This window comes from Podarcis erhardii (genome assembly GCF_964252035.2).
Source record: "Podarcis erhardii genome assembly, chromosome: 15".
Lineage (NCBI taxonomy): Eukaryota > Metazoa > Chordata > Lepidosauria > Squamata > Lacertidae > Podarcis > Podarcis erhardii.
In genome coordinates this window covers 22,607,780-22,626,504 of record NC_138505.1, presented here as the reverse complement: position 1 = coordinate 22,626,504, position 18,725 = coordinate 22,607,780, and the positions used below count along the sequence as shown (strand labels likewise).

The window sequence follows — 18,725 nt, the reverse complement described above, 5'->3', positions numbered from 1 at the left end:
GCTCCGAAGGCAGTTAGAGCTAGCAAAACACGCGTACAAAATGCAGGCAGACAGACACAGGAGAGTTGGGGAGGACATCCAGGTGGGGGACTGGGTCTGGTTAGCAGCCCAGGCAGTGCCGGCCAGATCGTTAGCTAAGAAGAAGCTCGGACACAAGCAGATAGGCCCTTACAAAGTCGAGGCACAGATCAACCCAGTGGCCTTCCGGTTGACACTCCCGGAGGGATCCAGAATGCACCCGGTCTTTCATAGATCGGTGCTCACGCCCTACAAGGCACCTCACAGGTTTCAGGCGCCAGGGACAGCACCAGACCCGCTCATGGAAGCGCCCACGAAGGGGGGGTCACCGAGAAGGGAGCCACTCAACGAGGCCACAGCGATTTTAGACTCGAGATGGGGGGAGGAAGGGATTGAATATCTCCTTGCCAGGGAAGACACCCCGGTCAGCGCCAACAGGTGGGTACCGGACTATGCCGTGGAGGAGCAATGGCTCAAAGACGAGTTCCACGCACTTTTCCCACACAGGTCCATGCCGGCAGATTATTTCGACGAATATCTTTTCACACCCACACTCTCAGCCAGCACGTTTCAGGGGTTCTCTTCAGCTGAGGACACGACGCTAGAGACTAGCTCTCCAGAGGGATCGCTCTCGGGGTTTGGCACAGGGGGCTCCTATTGGTGGGAGGATCAACCTGACATGGGGTGGCGCAGGGAACTGCCGAGAGGGCCATTGCACGCAGCATCACCCCAGGCGACAGGGGAAGAGGGGGTCATGGGCGAGTTGGGGGAAGATCCCGGGTTCGAACACACCGCCCAGGAGATGGAAGCAGAGGAGATCGCCGTCGACGAGACCATTGAGGACTTCCCGGACTTATCCGGCTGGCTGCACGCCACGGGGGACGAACTGTATCCTGCACTCACCCCCACAACACTGGAGCACCCAGAACCCGCACCTGAAGAGGGGGAGGGGGGAAGGGGGGGCTTCGAGGGGGGGATGGATGTCAGGGGCTAAGAAGGCAGAGGCACAGGAGAGGGAGGAAATGGAGAGCGAGGGGGAGGAATCCGAGGGAAGCACAGGAGATGAAAGTGGTCCGAGGGATTCCATGAGCCTCTCCAGCGAATCGGAAGATTCACAGAAGGGAGCGCCGATGGCCAGGGCAAGGGGGGTGCCAAGGGGGAAACCCCAGAAGGAAGGGGCCAACGGGGACTCCCAGAGCAGCAGTTGGAAATCAGGACCAGCTTCCCCACCAGAGCGCAGTGGGGGGGAGGAGTCCCAGGCATCGGGACCAGTGTTCTCACCACCAGCCAGAGGAGATGAGTCAGGATTGACCACGCCTCCATCGGAGAGCGGGGAAACGGTCAAGAGGAAAGTTACTGGCTGGGCGCGCGCGCCAAGTTCAAATGTACAGGCGAGCGGCACAGCAGGCAGCCCGGATAGGGAGCCAGGTCCTAAAGCCCGCCGGAAGGAGGGGCAAGACTCAGGGGGGGTCAGCGTCAGAAGAGTCCAGAAAGGAGGAAACCCCAGGGGGCAGAAGGACCCAGAGGAGGAAAGAACAACGGAAGAGGTGGAGTAAAGCTAGAGTCTTAAACTGGTGTCTAGGAGGCGGAGACTCAGATGGAGCTTCGCCGGTCTAGCTTCTAAGACGTAGAGTTGCACGCTGCGGTTTGGAAATGGAAACTAACCTTCAATAAAGACTTTTATACGTTATTACTGGCTAGCGTTGGTCCTCTGTGAGCTGGGACCTAGAGGCAGCTCTGACAATTATTATTAAAGGTGAGCTACCAATGCCCTGTGATAGGAATGGAAGGTTGTGTCAATTTCACTTATCTCAGTTTCTCATTTCCCCAAATTTAAATTCAGTTCTCCACATTTTGCAACATTTTGAGGGGTTTTTAAAAAAAATCCTCATAAACATTCACCAGCAAATTTTGTGCAAATTTCTCCTAACATATACATTTTTAATATGCAGTTCTGACTAATGTGCATATCTTTGCAAGCAATTTGCCTAATATAATGCATTTTGCATGTAATTTTCACTAATATTTTCATGCACCTTTCCCCCTAATCTGATTTATGCATTTTTAGAAGCAATTGATGTGAGAACTGCATTGCAACATTTCAGATAAGCCTGAATTTCCAAGGATAGCTGTGTCTCGCTTTGCATTTTGTTTCGGAAGTTTTGGATTTGATAGATTTGACTTTAAACATGCATTGAATCATATTTCTCTTCCACCCCTAGCCTGACTGTGTGAAAAATAGAATTGCACCATGGGAAGAAAACCCTGGGAAGGGCTAGGAGGAACAGAAGCTATGCAAGGAAAAGGCAAATACTGTATTGTTAAAGGGTTGTTACAATATAAAAACAAACTGGGTCAAGGTTGTTTCAGCTTCAGATGCAGCTAGAACAAATATTGTGGTTGCTCATGTTATGGTCATAAACTTATTTTTTAAAAAACTGGTGAAACAGGAAGGGAGTCAGAGAGCAGGGGTCTGATCTTAATGGAGACAATATTAGGAGTTAAGCATACATGTGTGGATTTACACAAGAACAAAATAATGTAAGAAGTGTTAAGTATAAGGGAAATTCCCATATTCCGAATAGGATTCCTCGCAAGAAAAGGGAAAAGTTGACAGCTATTATTCTGGAGAGTTCTCTAGTACAGTGGTACCTCGGGTTACAGATGCTTCAGGTTACAGGCGCTTCAGGTTACAGACTCCGCTAGCCCAGAAATAGCGCCTGGGGTTAAGAACTTTGCTTCAGGATGAGAACAGAAATTGTGCTCTGGCGGCGTGGTGGCAGCAGCGGGAGGCCCCATTAGCTAAAGTGGTACCTCAGGTTAAGAACAGTTTCAGGTTAAGAACAGACCTCTGGAACGAATTAAGTTCTTAACCCGAGGTACTACTGTATATAGAAATGAGCAAACCAGTGATATTTTAGGGAGCAGGATAGCAGGCTGGGCCCATTACTTACATCATAGCAGCCTACACAACACAAAACAGTGTTGCTGTATGTAGGTTTTGTTTGTTTCTTATCTTATATTTTGGAAATGTACATCCGGTTGTTTTCCTTTAATTTTTGGGGGGGCCCCAAAGATAGTGGGGCCCTAAGCTATAGCTTGTTTAGCTTATACGTGAATCCGGCACTGAGCAGGATCTGAGCATAAGAGCCTTCTCCTCCTCCTGTGGTCTCCAGCAACAGGTATTCAGAAGCATTACAGTGGTGCCCCACAAGATGAACACCTCGCAAGACGGAAAACCCGCTAGACGAAAGGGTTTTCCGTTTTGGAGGCGCTTCGCAAAATGAATTTCCCTATGGGCTTGCTTCGCAAGACGAAAATGTCTTGCGAGTTCCTGCGGGGTTTTTCCCCTCCCCCCCTTTTCCTAAGCCCTAAGCCGCTTATCAGCTGATCCGCTAAAAGCCGCTAAACCGCTAATAGCGCTAATCCGCTAAGCTGTCAATGGGCTTGCTTCGCAAGACGAAAAAACCGCTATACAAAGAGCCTCACGGAACGGATTAATTTCATCTTGCGAGGCACCACTGTACTGCCTCCAGATGTGGAGGTAGACAGGGGTCAGCAAACTTTTTCAGCAGGGGGCCGGTCCACTGTCCCTCAGACCTTGTGGGGGGCCGGACTATATTTTGGAGAGAAAAAAATGAACTAATTCCTATGCCCCACAAATAACCCAGAGATGCATTTTAAATAAAAGGACACATTCTAGTCATGTAAAAACACGCCAATTCCTGGACCATCCGTGGGCCGGATTTAGAAGGCAATTGGGCCGGATCCGGCCCCTGGGCCTTAGTTTGCCTACTCCTGGTATGTCCCACAGAGGAACTTATGGTCTTCAAACAAAAACATCTTGAAGGTCTCAGGCCACAGAGAGGTTAGGCTGGCCTCAACTAGAGCCAGGGCTCTTTCGGCTGTGGCTCCGATCTGGTGGAACGCTCTGTCACAAGAGACTAGGGCCCTGCGGGATTTGATATCTTTCCGCAGGGCCTGCAAGACAGAGCTGTTCCACCAGGCCTTTGGCCAGGGCATAGCCTGACTCCCTCTTCACAGAACTCTAGCCCAATGGTTGCCATTAATTTGATTTGAATTAATTTTATAATGAAATGATTTTAGAATGTTGTATTATTTTATTGTTGTTAGCTGCCCTGAGCCCGGCTTTGGCTGGGGAGGGTGGGATATAAATAAAAATTATTATTATTATTATTATTATTATTATTATTATTATTATTATTACCCATGAGGTAGAGCATAGCTATAGTGGCTAATAGCCACTGATAGCTTTTTCCTGCACAAAGTTGTCCAATTGTCTTTTAAAACCATCCAACTTGATGGCCATTAGTTACCAGCCTTTGACACCCTCATTCTCCACGAATTCATCTAATTCACTGTGATTTCTTGGTGTTGAGGTTATACAACAAAGTGCATCCATGCTTATTCGCTTGCAGGGTGTTTCTACATCTGCATGTTAAAATCATTTCTACATCTGCATGTCAATCGCTTACTTTCTAGCGCCTTTACCAATCGCTATTTCCTAAATGCAAGAAATCCGTTCCTTTCTAAGTGGATTTGCTATGGCGACGGAAAGCTTCAAGGCCGTATTATTGCGAAAAACCGACATTTCTGGTATGTACTTGAACCCCTTCTGCAAAACAGCGGCAGCCTTGTGGCACATTTTGTGTGCATTAATTTATTTCAGGAACAAAAACAACTAGTAACGACAGATGAGAATGAAACACAGCAGGATTTTATTATTATTATTATTTGTACATTTGTGTGTGTGAAACTTCTTCAGGAAGACTAAAGAATACAGCCATGTCAAAGGTAGGTTTTTTTGTTTAAATCTGAAGTTCAATGAACCAATGTTTTGGAGCAGCTTAGTAGCTGCTTGTCAAAATGTGAGAACGAGAGGGATGTGTTGCCTGCTACTCATCACACACAGCCCATTCTGCGGCCTGGCTTTGTTCTAAAGGATTTGAATTCATGTCAGGACTGGCTCTACCGTTAGGTGGAGTGAAGCAGCTGCCTCAGGCGGCAGATTTTGAGGGGCAGGCAGTGGCGGCAAGGAGTTGGAAGACAGCCTGCTATGCCCCTTAGGCTAGCCTGCTCCCCTCACAGGAGGGCAAGTAGACAGAAAAAAAATTCAGCTGCCAATTGCGTCGGCTTTTGGGTCTGAAATGAGGACCACATCTTGTCTTTTGCCTTGTTCTGCTTGAGTTCAGATGCTTCAGTAAAAGAAAACCTCTATTTCTCCTTCTTGAAATGTTCTACTCTGTGTTCTTCTTCAGAATACGTAGCCGTCACATGTGAACAGAATTTAAAGGAAAACACCCCAGTCCGGGTCCGAAACGTTTAAATTTCTGAGATGTTCAGTTGCTGTTTTTCTTCGTTAGAAAGGAACTAGTGGTCCTCAAAATGAAATGAATTTTTTTTTTTGGGGGGGGAATACCCACCCCTCAACAACCCAAAGCCCAGTGACAGAATTGTTTTCATTAAAAAAAATATCTAAATAAATAAATAAATAAATAAATAAATAAATAAATAAATAAAGCGACACCTGTCTCTCATCATATATACAGTGCATGATGAATTAACAGCAACCATAATAATACCAATGGTTTGACTGGAGACAGAAATGAACTGGTAACATGTAAGGTGGAAGAGCAATTCAGCATTTAGCAGTTAAAGCAGAGAGGGAGGGAGGGAGGGAGAGAAATAAACCCTTTAATGGGGAGACTACAATGCTACCCCCCACCCACCCCAGGAAACTGCTGTAGCTCAGGGGTTAGAGCATCTGCTTTGCATGCAGAAGGTCCTGGGTTCAAGTCCTGGCATCTCTAGGTATGGTTAGGAGAAAGACCCCTGCCTCCATATACACTGAATTCAGCGGCCCTTACTTTTGAGTAAGCAGTTCATGTTTTGGATTGGGCTTTTTGAAATCTCTTGGAATGGAGGTGGCCGTCTTTTGGGGAGATCTTCCACCAAACGTTTTCCCCTTCTTTGGATGCAGAGTGGGAAACCAGACTTGGGGGCGGTAATTCCGTGCACAAAATGGGAAATATTTTAAGGTGTTTGTATTAGGGGAAGCTGGAGGTTTTCGTGAGTGCAGAACAGGAGAACGTATTGGGCAGGGTTACAATTCCCAGAGTTCCCTGGGGAGAGGGATCAATTGTTACACCACTCTGGGAATTGTAGCTCTGTGAGGGGAAGAGGGATCCTCTAACACCTTTCAGCCTCCTTAACAAACTATAGTTCCCATTATGATATGGAGGGGAAGCTACAAAAGTGGTAGCTAGAAGCAAGCTGGTTTAGGGGATAGTCTACGGGGCATGCATTGTTTTATCTTCTGGCATTTCCCCCCCCCCCCCCAAACTCCATAGCTGTCAACTTACAGATTTGAAAATAAGGGACCAGCAGCCTCAAAAATAAGGGATCAGCAGCCAAAACAAGGGATTTTCTGAACACAGGTATGTTCAGCTTCTGAGCCCCTCCGAGCCAAAGGCAGAAAACCCAGCCAGCAGCCAAACAAAGCCTCAAGCGGTGGTTCCCACAGCGCAGCAACCCGGCAAAGAGGATGCAGAAAGGAAAACCACCGTCACCTCTCCGCTGGGAAGCGCTGAGCAAAGGCGAGTCCCCAGGCAACACGGCCAATTTGATCGGCACAAGGCATGCAAGCTCCACCCCCCAGTCGTTCTTAGACTCCTTATTGGGTGAGCAACGCAGCCAAGCAACACAGTTGGAGCCTCCCTCCTCCCTGGCCGGCAGGGAGAGGAGCTGCTTCCTTTGAAACCCGGGAAATTTAAGGGACATGATCAATAAGGGACAGCAGAGGGACACAGCGCTGGGATAAGGGACTTTCCCACCAAATAAGGGACAGTTGACAGCTATGTCTAAGTCCATACGCCTCCTTCCCACACCCGCCATTGGAAGCCTCTGCCTCGTTCTGCCTTATGGTAGGGCCAGTCCCAAATTTGGCACTAAACTCTGTTGAAGTTGCTGCTTGTGACCGAACAGCTGTCCCTCCAAAGGGACAAGAAATCCCTGAAATCTTTGCATGTTCACATAGGCTTTGGGGAGGGGGGGGGCACACCCTTTAATTTTGTTCTAGGAGGAGCACCACCCAGTACTGAATGCTTGGTTTAGCCAGTCACAGTTGCTGAAGGAGTCAAGGAGCCTCCAAACTAAGGTGGCATTGTGGGTAGAGGCAGGGGCATCGCAAGGGGTGTGTGGTCTGGCCCAGGTGTCATGCTTAAAGGTAAAGGTAAAGGGACCCCTGACCATTAGGTCCAGTCGTGAACGACTCTGGGGTTGCAGCGCTCATCTCGCTTTATTGGCCAAGGGAGCAGGCATACAGCTTCTGGGTCATGTGGCATGACTAAGCCGCTTCTGGCGAACCAGAGCAGCGCACGGAAACGCTGTTTCCCTTCCCACCGGAGTGGTACCTATTTATCTACTTGCACTTTGACGTGCTTTCGAACTGCTAGGTTGGCAGGAGCAGGGACCAAGCAATGGGAGCTCACCCCGTTGCGGGGATTCGAACTGCCTACCTTCTGATCGGCAAGTTCTAGGCGCAGTGGTTTAACCCACAGCACCACCCATGTCATGCTTAAGGGGTGTGTGTGTAAATATGCCTGGCGATCAGTCTTGCACCCCTCTTCGGGCTGCATTTACATCCACCGGCAGGCGGTTCTTTGCGATTGGCAGTCGGATTTGCTCAACAACTCTGGGCAACCTTCCCTAACCTTCAACAACTTTTTTTTTTTGGGGGGGGTGGCAAAAACTTTTCCGCACCGGGTACCATCTGACCTTGCTATGCCTCTGATTGCATGCAGCGCTGCTTCTGACTGCTGCGATTCGTCTTCCATACAAAGCAACATTCTTTTTTTCCAGGTCTACTGGGGCAAAATTGGGAAACGTGTGATTTAGCTAACTAACTATGTAAATTGCTTTGCCATTGCAATAGGGCCCAACCCTATTTTGTGATTGTCAGTTATTTTAAACTGCTTTTAACGTTGCGTCTTGCCATCTGCTGTGGTGAGATTACGTAACTTGCGTAATTTCTGTAATCATTGCATATTGTCATTGCAATAGGACCCACATTATTTTTTGACTGTAAGTGGATTTAAACTGTTTTTAACGTTGAGTTTCAATTGTTGCAATCCACTCTGAGACCTTAGGGCAAAGGGCAAAGGGCAGGTAATAAATTAAAATTATAATAATAATAATAACAACAATAGTAATGTTTTTCCACCCATCATTTAAATGCAAAGAAAACACAATGCTAATAGTGGAAAGGGGGATGTAATCAGCAACGTATGATTTGCAGGTTGAAACCGATAACAGTGAATCCCAACTGAATTCACCAGATTGATTTCCACTCCAGATATGGGACCAAACACCAGCAATTTCCACTCCTGTTTCCATTTTCATCAGAGTTCTCTGACATTCCTCATTAGGGGGAAAGAGCGAGAGGTAGCAAAATATAGTAAAACTGAGCCTGAACGTCACTCGTGAGCCTCTACATCCCTGCATTAAATGAAACAAAACAACCCTAATACTGTAATAATAATAATAATAATAATAATAATAATAATAATAAATACTAATAATAAATACTAATAACTTAGTGCTCAGAAATGGGAATAAATTAAACTTTGATAGCGACAGCAAGTGATTGACATGCAACTCAGCACTGAATCCCAAAAGTAATAAATAATTACAGCAATAAATAAATAACAAAGGAACATATAACAGCACACGGTCGGATTGAGGAAAAAAGAAGGAGCCTTTGCTGCCACAGAGTCAAATGCCTGTGGACAGCCCTCTAAGCAGGCACATCTTTCCAGGGTCTGCAAAGTCCCACATTTAACCACCCTCTATGTGGTCTGGCAGGAAAGGTTGGGGTGGATGCAATACAGCGGAGGAGGGGGTTGTTCAGAGATCCCTCCCATCTCCAATAAATAACACGGAACTTCTGTCTCTCTCTCTCTCCTTTTTTGCCTCTATTTATACCGGTTTTACAAAGATGAATGGTGATTAATGTGCACAATGCCTTGCCTTCCACAGAGTGATGGACTTCCCTTATCTATGTTGGAGATGCTATTTCGCTTCACTTGACCCCCTCCCTCAAATTTCCTGCATCATTTGTTGTTGTTGTTGTTTAGTCGTTTAGTCGTGTCCGACTCTTTGTGACCCCATGGACCAGAGCACGCCAGGCACTCCTGTCTTCCACCGCCTCCCGCAGTTTGGTCAGGCTCATGTTCGTAGCTTCGAGAACACTGTCCAACCATCTCGTCCTCTGTCGTCCCCTTCTCCTTGTGCCCTCAATCTTTCCCAACATCAGGGTCTTTTCCAGGGAGTCTTCTCTTCTCATAAGGTGGCCACAAGTATTGGAGCCTCAGCTTCACGATCTGTCCTTCCAGTAAGCACTATGGGCTGATTTCCTTCAGAATGGAGAGGTCTGATCTTCTTGCAGTCCATGGGACTCTCAAGAGTCTCCTCCAGCACCATAATTCAAAAGCATCAATTCTTCGGCGATCAGCCTTCTTTATGGTCCAGCTCTCACTTCCATACATCACTACTGGGAAAACCATAGCTTTTACTATACGGACCTTTGTTGGCAAGGTGATGTCTCTGCTTTTTAAGATGCTGTCTAGGTTTGCCCTGCATCATTAGCTCGGTGGATTTTAACTCCTCCTCATTAATTCCGGAGGTGGGTTTGAAATTGTGGTTGGGGGTGGTCCCGGTTGTGGGAAACCCGTGGCCCTCCAGCTGTTGTGGGACTTCAAGTCTCCAAAAGAACTTAAGAAAAGCCCAACCAAAGGCCCATCTCATCCAGCATCTTGTTCTCGTGATGGCCAATCAGATGACCCAACTGGGAAGACCACAAACATCCATGACTGTTGGCCATGTTGGCTTGGAGTTGATGGACGTTGATGGAGTCCATTGAGCATCTGGAAGGCCACAGGTTCCTCACCCTTGGGTCTTACTAAGTTCCATGGCCTGGATTGAGAGATGCCGCCGATGTAACAAGGAAGTTTGACGATCCTATTTGACGTCCTTGGAAGGCCGGCAACTGGTTTGTTGTCACATGACTGTCACTCTCTGGTGGCAGAAAGCGAGATTTCTGCAGCCGCCTGGGTCGGCCAGGGAAGATTGAGGGTGCAGATCACAAGAGGAGGAAGGGCATGGAGGACAGAAGCTGAAATGGATCGATCATAGAGTTGTAGAGTTGGGAGGACCATCCAAGTCCAGCCCCCTGCAATGCAGGACTCTTAGTGGATGACATAGCAAAGTCTACTCCGCCTTAATGGGGAGCAACAGGAACCAGCAACATGACCTGCTGAAGAGTGGAGGAATTTGGGGTGTGGCATCAATAGCACTCCCTCAGTGGGACGGTCCAACGTTGGCTGTGATACAGGCCAGAGGAGGACGCACACAGTTCTCTTGAGTTCCCAGAGCTGATGGACTGGTGTGAAGCAGATCCCATCCCTGCAGGAGACAGCCCAGGTTTGCACTCGCAGGCCTGCAATGACAAGGGATCAGTTTCATGGCTGGTTTTTACCCCATGGCTTGGTGGGTCAGGTGGAAAAAGACAGAAAGATGCTTCCCTCTGGGACGTCCCCCACAACGTAGGGTTGCTGAACGAGTGGTGTCGTTTGCTTCCGGTCAAGAACAGGACGCCTTTCCGGATCTGCCCCTTGAGAAATTCATTCCGTTGAGTCCATTGAAGTGGGAGGGAAGGGCACCCCCTCCTGGCCGTGGTCCGCTAACGCCGCAAGCTGTCGTAGCTGCCTGCTGACTCGCTGCTCCTGCTGCCGCTTCGCCGGCTGTTCCGTGCCCCTGAGCTGCTGCCACTGCGGCTCCGGTTGCTGCCGCTGCTGCTCCAGCTTCTGCTGCGGCTGGTCCTTTTGCTGGAGTAGCTGCGGCTACGGCTGGGGGAGTAGCTGAAGGGGCTGTGCCAGGAGGAGTAGCTGCTGATGCTGCTGGGGGATGAGGAAGAGGGGCTGGGGCGGTAGTAGGGGATTGGGCGCTTCCGGGCACTGCGGAGACAAAAGAAACGAAGAGGGAAGCTTTTTTCTTTCTCCTCTCATCACGCAAGAACTCACGGACATGCAAAGAAGCCGACGAGAGCAAAAACATTTGTCCAAATTTTGAAAGAAATTTCAAAAAAGAAAATTAAATTTGCAGTTTAAATGTGTAAATTTGAATTATATAATAAAATCTATAATATGTAGACCATATAATCTATTATATAGATTGTATAAACTAATCTATTATATATAATAGATTATATTTATATTTAAATGCAAAATCGATTTTAAATTCACGAAATTTTCATTAAATATATAGATTTAAATTTGCAGAATCTTCACCCTGACATTCTTTGTGCACTCAAAATCTTTGCAACCTGAAATGGGTCAAAATTTGACGCAAATTTAGTTCAGTGCTGTCAATATATATTTTACTGCATTTCTACCTCACCCTCTGGGGATGCGGGTGGCGCTGTGGGTAAAACCTAGGACTTGCCGATCACATGGTCGGTGGTTCAAATGCCCACGACGGGGTGAGCTCCCGTCGTTCGATCCCAGCTCCTGCCCACCTAGCAATTCGAAAGCACTCTTAAGTGCAAGTAGATAAATAGGGACCGCTTTATAGCGGGAAGGTAAACGGCGTTTCCGTGTGCTGCGCTGGTGCTGGCTCGCCAGCTGCAGCTTCGTCACACTGGCCACGTGAACCGGAAGTGTCTTCAGACGGCGCCGGCTCATGGCCTCTAGAGCGAGATGAGCGCACAACCCCAGAGTCGGACACGACTGGCCCATACGGGTAGGGGTACCTTTACCTTTACCTCACCCTCACAGCAACATACCCTCCAACATTTCGCTGATAAAAATAGGGATGTCCTGAATAATAATAATAATAATAATAATAATAATAATAATAATAATATACCCCACCCATCTGACTGGGTGGCCCCAGCCACTCTGGGCAGCTTCCAACATATATAGAAACATTACACATTTAGAAATATCCCTATGCAGAGCTGCCTTCAGATGTTTTCTAAAGATTGTCTAGTTATCTCCTTGTGTCGGAGGTCACATAACTCCATTCCCTCCAGTATTTCTCTGATGAAAATAGGGATGTCCTAAGGAAAAGTGGGACATTCTGGGATAAAATCAGAAACCAGGACAGCTCCTGCAAATCTGGGACTGGAAAACAGGTACACTTGGAGGGTCTGCAGCAACCCTGTGGAGTAAATTAGGCTGAGAGGCACTGATTGGCCCCAAATCACCCAGTGATTTTCATAGCTAGGTAGGGATTTGAACTTGGAATGTCCCAGTCCTAAGCCATTCTTTCTACACTACCTTCCCAGTTAGAGGCAGTACGCTTCTGAACACCAGTTGCTGGAAACCAGAGAAGGGGAGAGTGTTCTTGTGTTCAGGTCCTACTTGTGGGCTTCCCTAGGCATCTGGGTGGCAACTGTGGGAAGAGGATGCCCTACTTGATAGGCCTCTGGCCTGATATAGCGGGTGGCGCTGTGGTCTAAACCAGTGTTTCCCAACCTTGGGCCTCCAGCTGTTTTTGGACTACAACTCCCATCATCGCTAGCTAGCAAGACCAGTGGTCAGGGATGATGGGAATTGTAGTTCAAAAACAGCTGGAGGCCCAAGGTTGGGAAACACTGGTTTAGACCACTGAGCCGCTTGGGTTTGCTGATCAGTGTGGGATGTGAAACACAAGAGCAGTCAAGTACAACATTCCTAGACTGAACATGTTTACACATGGGGAGGAATGTTTGTCCAGCCAGCAGGTAAACTGTTTCCTTCTGGGCTGGGACAGACTTCCTCTGCATGTGACTAGAGGTGGGTGCGGCCTCACCTGTGCAGATAATGACAAAAGCACAGGGCAGGGCAGCCATCTCTCTCTCTATGACTGCTTTAGTCAAAGAAGCAACATCTGCTTAGCCAAAGATGCTCTCTTGGCTCCAGCCAAGAGAGGTCAAAGGGACTGACTTCTTATGGAATAGTTTCCAAGTGTATGTTACTTTTCTAAGCTAAGCCTGCCTTCTGGGATCCTATTGTGAACAGAATGATATGTGAGTAAACCTTTTTATACTTTTATAGAAGACTGTGTCGTGTCTTATCTTATATAAGGGAATAAGGGGAAAATACCAGAACAGTTATTATAGAGGCTTTAGCGAGCCTAAGCAAACGCAAACGCAGCCAGTTTAAAAAGGGGAATGTTACTCTGCTAAATTGTAGGACTTGTTAACACAAGTTGGAAAAGGATATAATCAGGCAATATATCCTCTCCTGCATCCCTGAACATTCCCACAATCAGAAGGTCGGCGGTTTGAATCCCCGCAGCTGTGTGAGCTCCCGTTGCTCTGTCCCAGCTCCTGCCAACCTAGCAGTTCAAAAGCACACCCGTGCAAGTAGATAAATAGGTACGATTGCAGCGGGAAGGTAAACAGCACTTCTGTGCGCTCTGGTTTCTGGCACGGTGTTCCGTTGCACCAGAAGCGGTTTAGTCCTGCTGGCCGCATGACCCGGAACTCTATATGTGGACAAACACCAGCTCCCTTGGCCTGAAAGCGAGAGGAACGCTGCAACCCCATAGTAGCCTTTGACTGGACTTAACCATCCAGGGTCCTTTACCTTTATCTTTTAGCAGACTGTTCTTATATTTTTATGCCTCTTGAGGTGTAATTGCCAAGGGGGGGGGCAGCTCAGCCCTGATATCCAATCTTTCAAGGTGGTTTGATCACCTTGACAGCAGCTGAGAAGGACAGTCTTCTTTTTTTACCTGTGGGACAACCCTAGCTCACCTTGTTATGCGTCGGGCTTCCAGATGGCTGGGGGAATCTCTTCTCCGCTTCCTCATGGGTGAATATGATTGTTTGCGGCGTCGGCGGTCACGGTGCCTGTGAGACTCCTTCCCACTCGACCCGTACTTGTGATCTCGTTCACGGCCCCTGAGAAAAAAAAGATAATCCCACGGATGATCAACAATGCTTATCTTAGTAAGTACTGGAGATGCAAAGAGGTTGAGGGAACGTTCTTCCACATGTGGTGGACTTGTAAAAGGGTAAAAGAGTATTGGGAAATGATCCATAATGAATTGAAAAAAATGTTTAAAAGTACTTTCCCCCAAAAAACTCAGAATCCTTTCTATTGGGAATAATTAAGTCTGAAATTCCCAGGTGTCAAAAAAGGTTACATATGTATTCCACTACTGCGGCCTGTGTTTTGTTAGCCCAAAAATGGAAAATGAGCAAGGTAAGGAATGGCAACTTAAGTTGACAGAATATGTGCAGCTTGCAGACTTAACATATAGAATAAGAGAATAAGAAGAACATACATTTAGAGAAGACTGGAAAACGTTTATTGAGTATATGGGAAATAACTGTGTACAGCTGAAAACACTGGAAGCACTAAGAAAAATTCAACAGTGTAAATAAGTTATGATGGATGTAATAATGGAATACTGAATGGTATAGTTTCTGCAAATATGCAGGGATTTATGATATGTAAAATGAACCATGGAAAGAAGAAGGGAAGTCATTTATATCTCAAGGATGTAAAAATGAGTACTTTAAATTGTAAAACAGAAAATTTAATAAAAATTACACACACACACACACACACACACACAAAATGCTTATCTTAGCTCAGGCAGATACACAAGTTCTTGTTATTTACTGGATTTGTCAGTCGCCTTTTTTTTTTTGCCGCGGCAACTCAAAGCGACTGACAATATTCTAAGCAACAAACAAACACAGGCATACATTGAAGCTTTTCTCCCTCTCTCAGAATGCTAGAACTTGTTCGGGAAGTTTTTAATGTGTGAACAACAACAACAACAACAATAACAACTTGTGGCCATCCAATGAAGTTGAGTGTCAGAAGATTCAAGACTCATAAAAGAAAGGACTTCTTTTGAACTATGGAACTCATTGCCACTGGAGGCAGCGATGAGGGCCACCAACTTGGATGGCTTTAAAAGAGGGTTAGACAAATTTGTGGGAGATCAGGCTACGAGCCATGACGGCCATATTCTTCCTCACTTAGAAGTGCAAATTTGGTAGTTCCCAAATTAAAATGCAAAGAAAACTGAACACCTCCCCCAACCCTTGTCTGAAGTCTGCCCTAGGCCTGGTGTTGTTCCTGGCCACCGCCAGGCCTTATGCAGTTTTCTTGGGGCTGCGTTAGGCCCCGTGCTGTTCCTGGTGCTCACCTGGCCTTGCGTGACCTTCCTGGGACCGCTCAGTCCCCCATCATGAGCAGGAGGCCAAAGACAGCAAAGGTAAGAGAGGGGAGGGCAGAAGGGGGGAGCAGGTGGGTGAGGAAGGGGCTAGCGGTAGGAGGGGGCGAGGGAGGGAGATGTGGGGTGGGGTGGGGCTTGCCCCAATAGTGGTGGTGAGGGTCTGGGTTTTTGATCCCTGGAATATGGCAACCCTAGATTAGTTGACATGGGAAAGAAGACTCTCATACCTTCTGTTAATAACCTCTTAACAACATCCTCAGATTTACTGCTCACCAACTCCTATCTCCAAGACCTTCCTCTCTTAAATATCTGCTAATGTCAAATCTCTTGCAACCATCTACAGAGCCTTCAAACATCATACTGCAACCACCCTGTGAACCGCCCTGAGACCCCCAGGTATAGGGTGTATATACAGTCAAAGACTCAAAGAATTGTAGAGTTGGAAGGGACCACGAGGGTCATCTAGTCCAACCCCCTGCAATGCAGGAATCTTTTGCCCAACCTGGGTCTTGAACCCACAACCCTGAGATGAACAGCCTCATTCTCTACCAACTGAGCTATCCCAGGGGATACAATGAATGAATGAATGAATGAATGAATGAATGAATGAAGTCAATGAATGAATGAATGAATGAATGATGATGGAGATCCTGGATGAGAAGTGTGTGGATGGTAGGATGTGGGCACTGGACACAGCACAAGCGAGTGGTACCTGATAGGACTATAGCGAGCATAGCTGGGACTTCGTCGCTGCCTGGAGCTTCTGCTCCCGGGGCTTCTCTTGCAGGACTTGGGTGAGTAGCTAGGAGAACGTGAATAGGATCTGGAAACAGGGGAGAAATATAAGGCTGATGGGAAAGAGCAAGAGGCGCCAAGATTCAATCCCCAACAGAAGCTGTATGCACTGGAAGGTGGTCTTGCTGAGGTTGTGGTTACACAGGGACGCAGAACTGGTTCACAGAGACTTCTTGCTACCTGGTGTAGGCTTCTGTTGAGCTCAGGGGTGTAGAACCCTTTGGTCCTCTAGATGCATACCTTCCAACATTTCTCCGAGGAAAATAGGGACGTCCCATTCCGTAATGATAATTTTACTATTTATACCCCACACATCTTAGTGACCCAGCCACTCTGGGTAGCTTCCAACATATATGGGTAAAGGCAAAGGGACCCCTGACCATTAGGTCCAGTCGCGGACGACTCTGGGGTTGCGGCACTCATCTTGCTTTACTGGCCGAGGGAGCCGGCATACAGCTTCCAGGTCATGTGGCCAGCATGACTAAGCCGCTTATAGCAAACTAGAGCAGCGCCCAGAAACGCCGTTTACCTTCCCGCCGGAGCGGTACCTATTTATCTACTTGCACTTTGACGTGCTTTCAAACTGCTAGGTTGGCAGGAGTGGGAATGAGCAACAAGAGCTCACCCCGTCATGGGGATTCGAACCGCCGACCTTCTGATCGGCAAGTCCTAGGCTCTTTTAAAAACCCTTCCCTATACAGGATTGCCTTCCGATGGCTCGGGGGTCGGATAACTCCATACCTTCCAACATTTCTCTAATGAAAATAGGGACATCCTAAAGCAAGCATGGCCAAACTTGGCCCTCCAGCTGTTTTGGGACTACAACTCCCATCATCCCTAGCTAACAGGACCAGTGGCCAGGGATGACGGGAACTGTAGTCCCAAAACAGCTGGAGGGCCAAGTTTGGCCATGCCTGTCCTAAGGAAAAATGGGACATTCCAGGATCAAATCAGAAACCAGGACGGCTTCTGGAAATCTGGGACTGTCCCTGGAAAATAGGGACGCTTGCAGAATCTGTAGATGTTGTCAGACCTCAGCTCCCATCAGCCCCTGCCAAGGTGGCCCACTGTCGAAAACGTTGGGAGTTTCATAGATCATAGAATCGTAGAGTTGGAAGGGACCCCGAAGATCATCTGGTCCAACCCCATGCCATGTAGGAATATGCAGCTGTCCCATAGGGGGACTGATCCTGCAACCTTGGCGCTATCACCACTATGCTCTGACCAACTGAGTTGTAGTCCAGCAGCATCTGGAGAGGCACAAGTTTCTCATTCTGCCTGGTATGAATGACAAACTGTGTGGCACAATGGTTAGAGCATCATACTAGGACCTGGGAGACTCCGGTTCGAATCATTCCACTCAGCCATGTGAAGCACCTTGGGGGCCAGTCACTGCCTCTCAACCTAACCACCTCATGAGGTTGTTGGGAAGATAAAATGGGGACTTGGAGAACCATGTGCACCACCCTGAGCTCCTTGGAGGAAAAGGTGAGGTATAAACACAATACATAAATAATATACACATTTATATCATGCATTTTAAAATACACATTTATATCATGCATTTTAAAATAGTACTTAATCAACCAAAACCTCTATGTGGTTTCAAAACTTTTTAAAGCAAGCCTCCTCAGACATGTATAGTTGATATAAATTTAAACATGTGATTTTATTTGTGTGAAAACTGCTGATTTTGTTTTTGAATTCCTTTTTAGGTTTACTTTTTTTTAAAAAAAAACATTATTGGTAATTTGAAATATATATTTTATGTAAGCTGCTTAGAAGCTTCGATGACTAAGCAGCATATACCGTATTTTTTGCTCTATAAGACTCACTTTTTCCCTTCTAAAAAGTAAGGGGAAATGTGTGTGCGTCTTATGGAGCGAATGCAGGCTGCGCAGCTATCACAGAAGCCAGAACAGCAAGAGGGATTGCTGCTTTCGCTGCGCAGCAATCCCTCTTGCTTCTGGGATTCAGAATATTTTTTTTCTTCTTTTCCTCCTCCAAAAACTAGGTGCGTCTTGTGGTCTGGTGCGTCTTATGGAGCGAAAAATACGCTAATTCCAATGTAAAAAACGAGTTCGCATAAAAACGCCTACCTCTGAAGTTTCAAAACAAGTATACATAATCAAATTCCTCGTTAAAAGTATGTTTCAGGGTAGGCTTTTCTAAATGCAAAATGCTTTGGCGGGTCCTGAAAATGGTAAGAGTGAAGATGCCTCCCTGATATCCATGGGGAAGGGGAGTTCCTGTGTGTCAGTACTGCCAATAGACGACCCCCCAAAATACCTCACCTTGTCCCTGATGAACAGGGTCTGCTGTGCGAAGACCGGGATCCCGCCTTGTGATGTAATAAATGGGAGTGGTTAGACTCTGGAGATGACCTGCTGGATGTAGAATCATTCCGGGCACATGACCTAAGAGGCGAGCCAGAAAAAAACAACAACGGGTGAAAACAAGACTTTCTTTTCTGAGTGCCCAGGAGATTGCAACAACCCTTTTCCTGAAAAGGGACATTTCACACCCAAAAACAGCATTCTAGCCTTACAGGAACTTGGTACAGCAAACCAGTTTCTGCTCCAGTTTCACTCCCTTTAAAAGATGCAATTTGAAACACAGAAAAGCTGTCTTATACTAGGTCAGGCTATTCATCC

The 18,725-nt window shown here is 47.0% G+C and overlaps 1 protein-coding gene across 1 annotated transcript in view; it reads right to left on the bottom strand.

Annotated features, from left to right (window-relative positions):
- Window positions 1–6,275: 6,275 nt before the first annotated feature.
- SRRM4 (serine/arginine repetitive matrix 4) overlaps window positions 6,276–18,725 on the bottom strand; it is a 128,053-nt gene continuing 115,603 nt past the window's right edge. The window contains exons 10-13 of the mRNA XM_081841924.1: window positions 18,366–18,488; window positions 15,989–16,099; window positions 13,838–13,984; window positions 6,276–11,051 (exon numbers count right to left, since the gene is read on the bottom strand). Of these exons, the coding sequence (XP_081698050.1) occupies window positions 10,778–11,051; window positions 13,838–13,984; window positions 15,989–16,099; window positions 18,366–18,488 (655 nt within the window). The 3' untranslated portion in view covers window positions 6,276–10,777. The remainder of the gene's footprint in view (window positions 11,052–13,837; window positions 13,985–15,988; window positions 16,100–18,365; window positions 18,489–18,725) is intronic.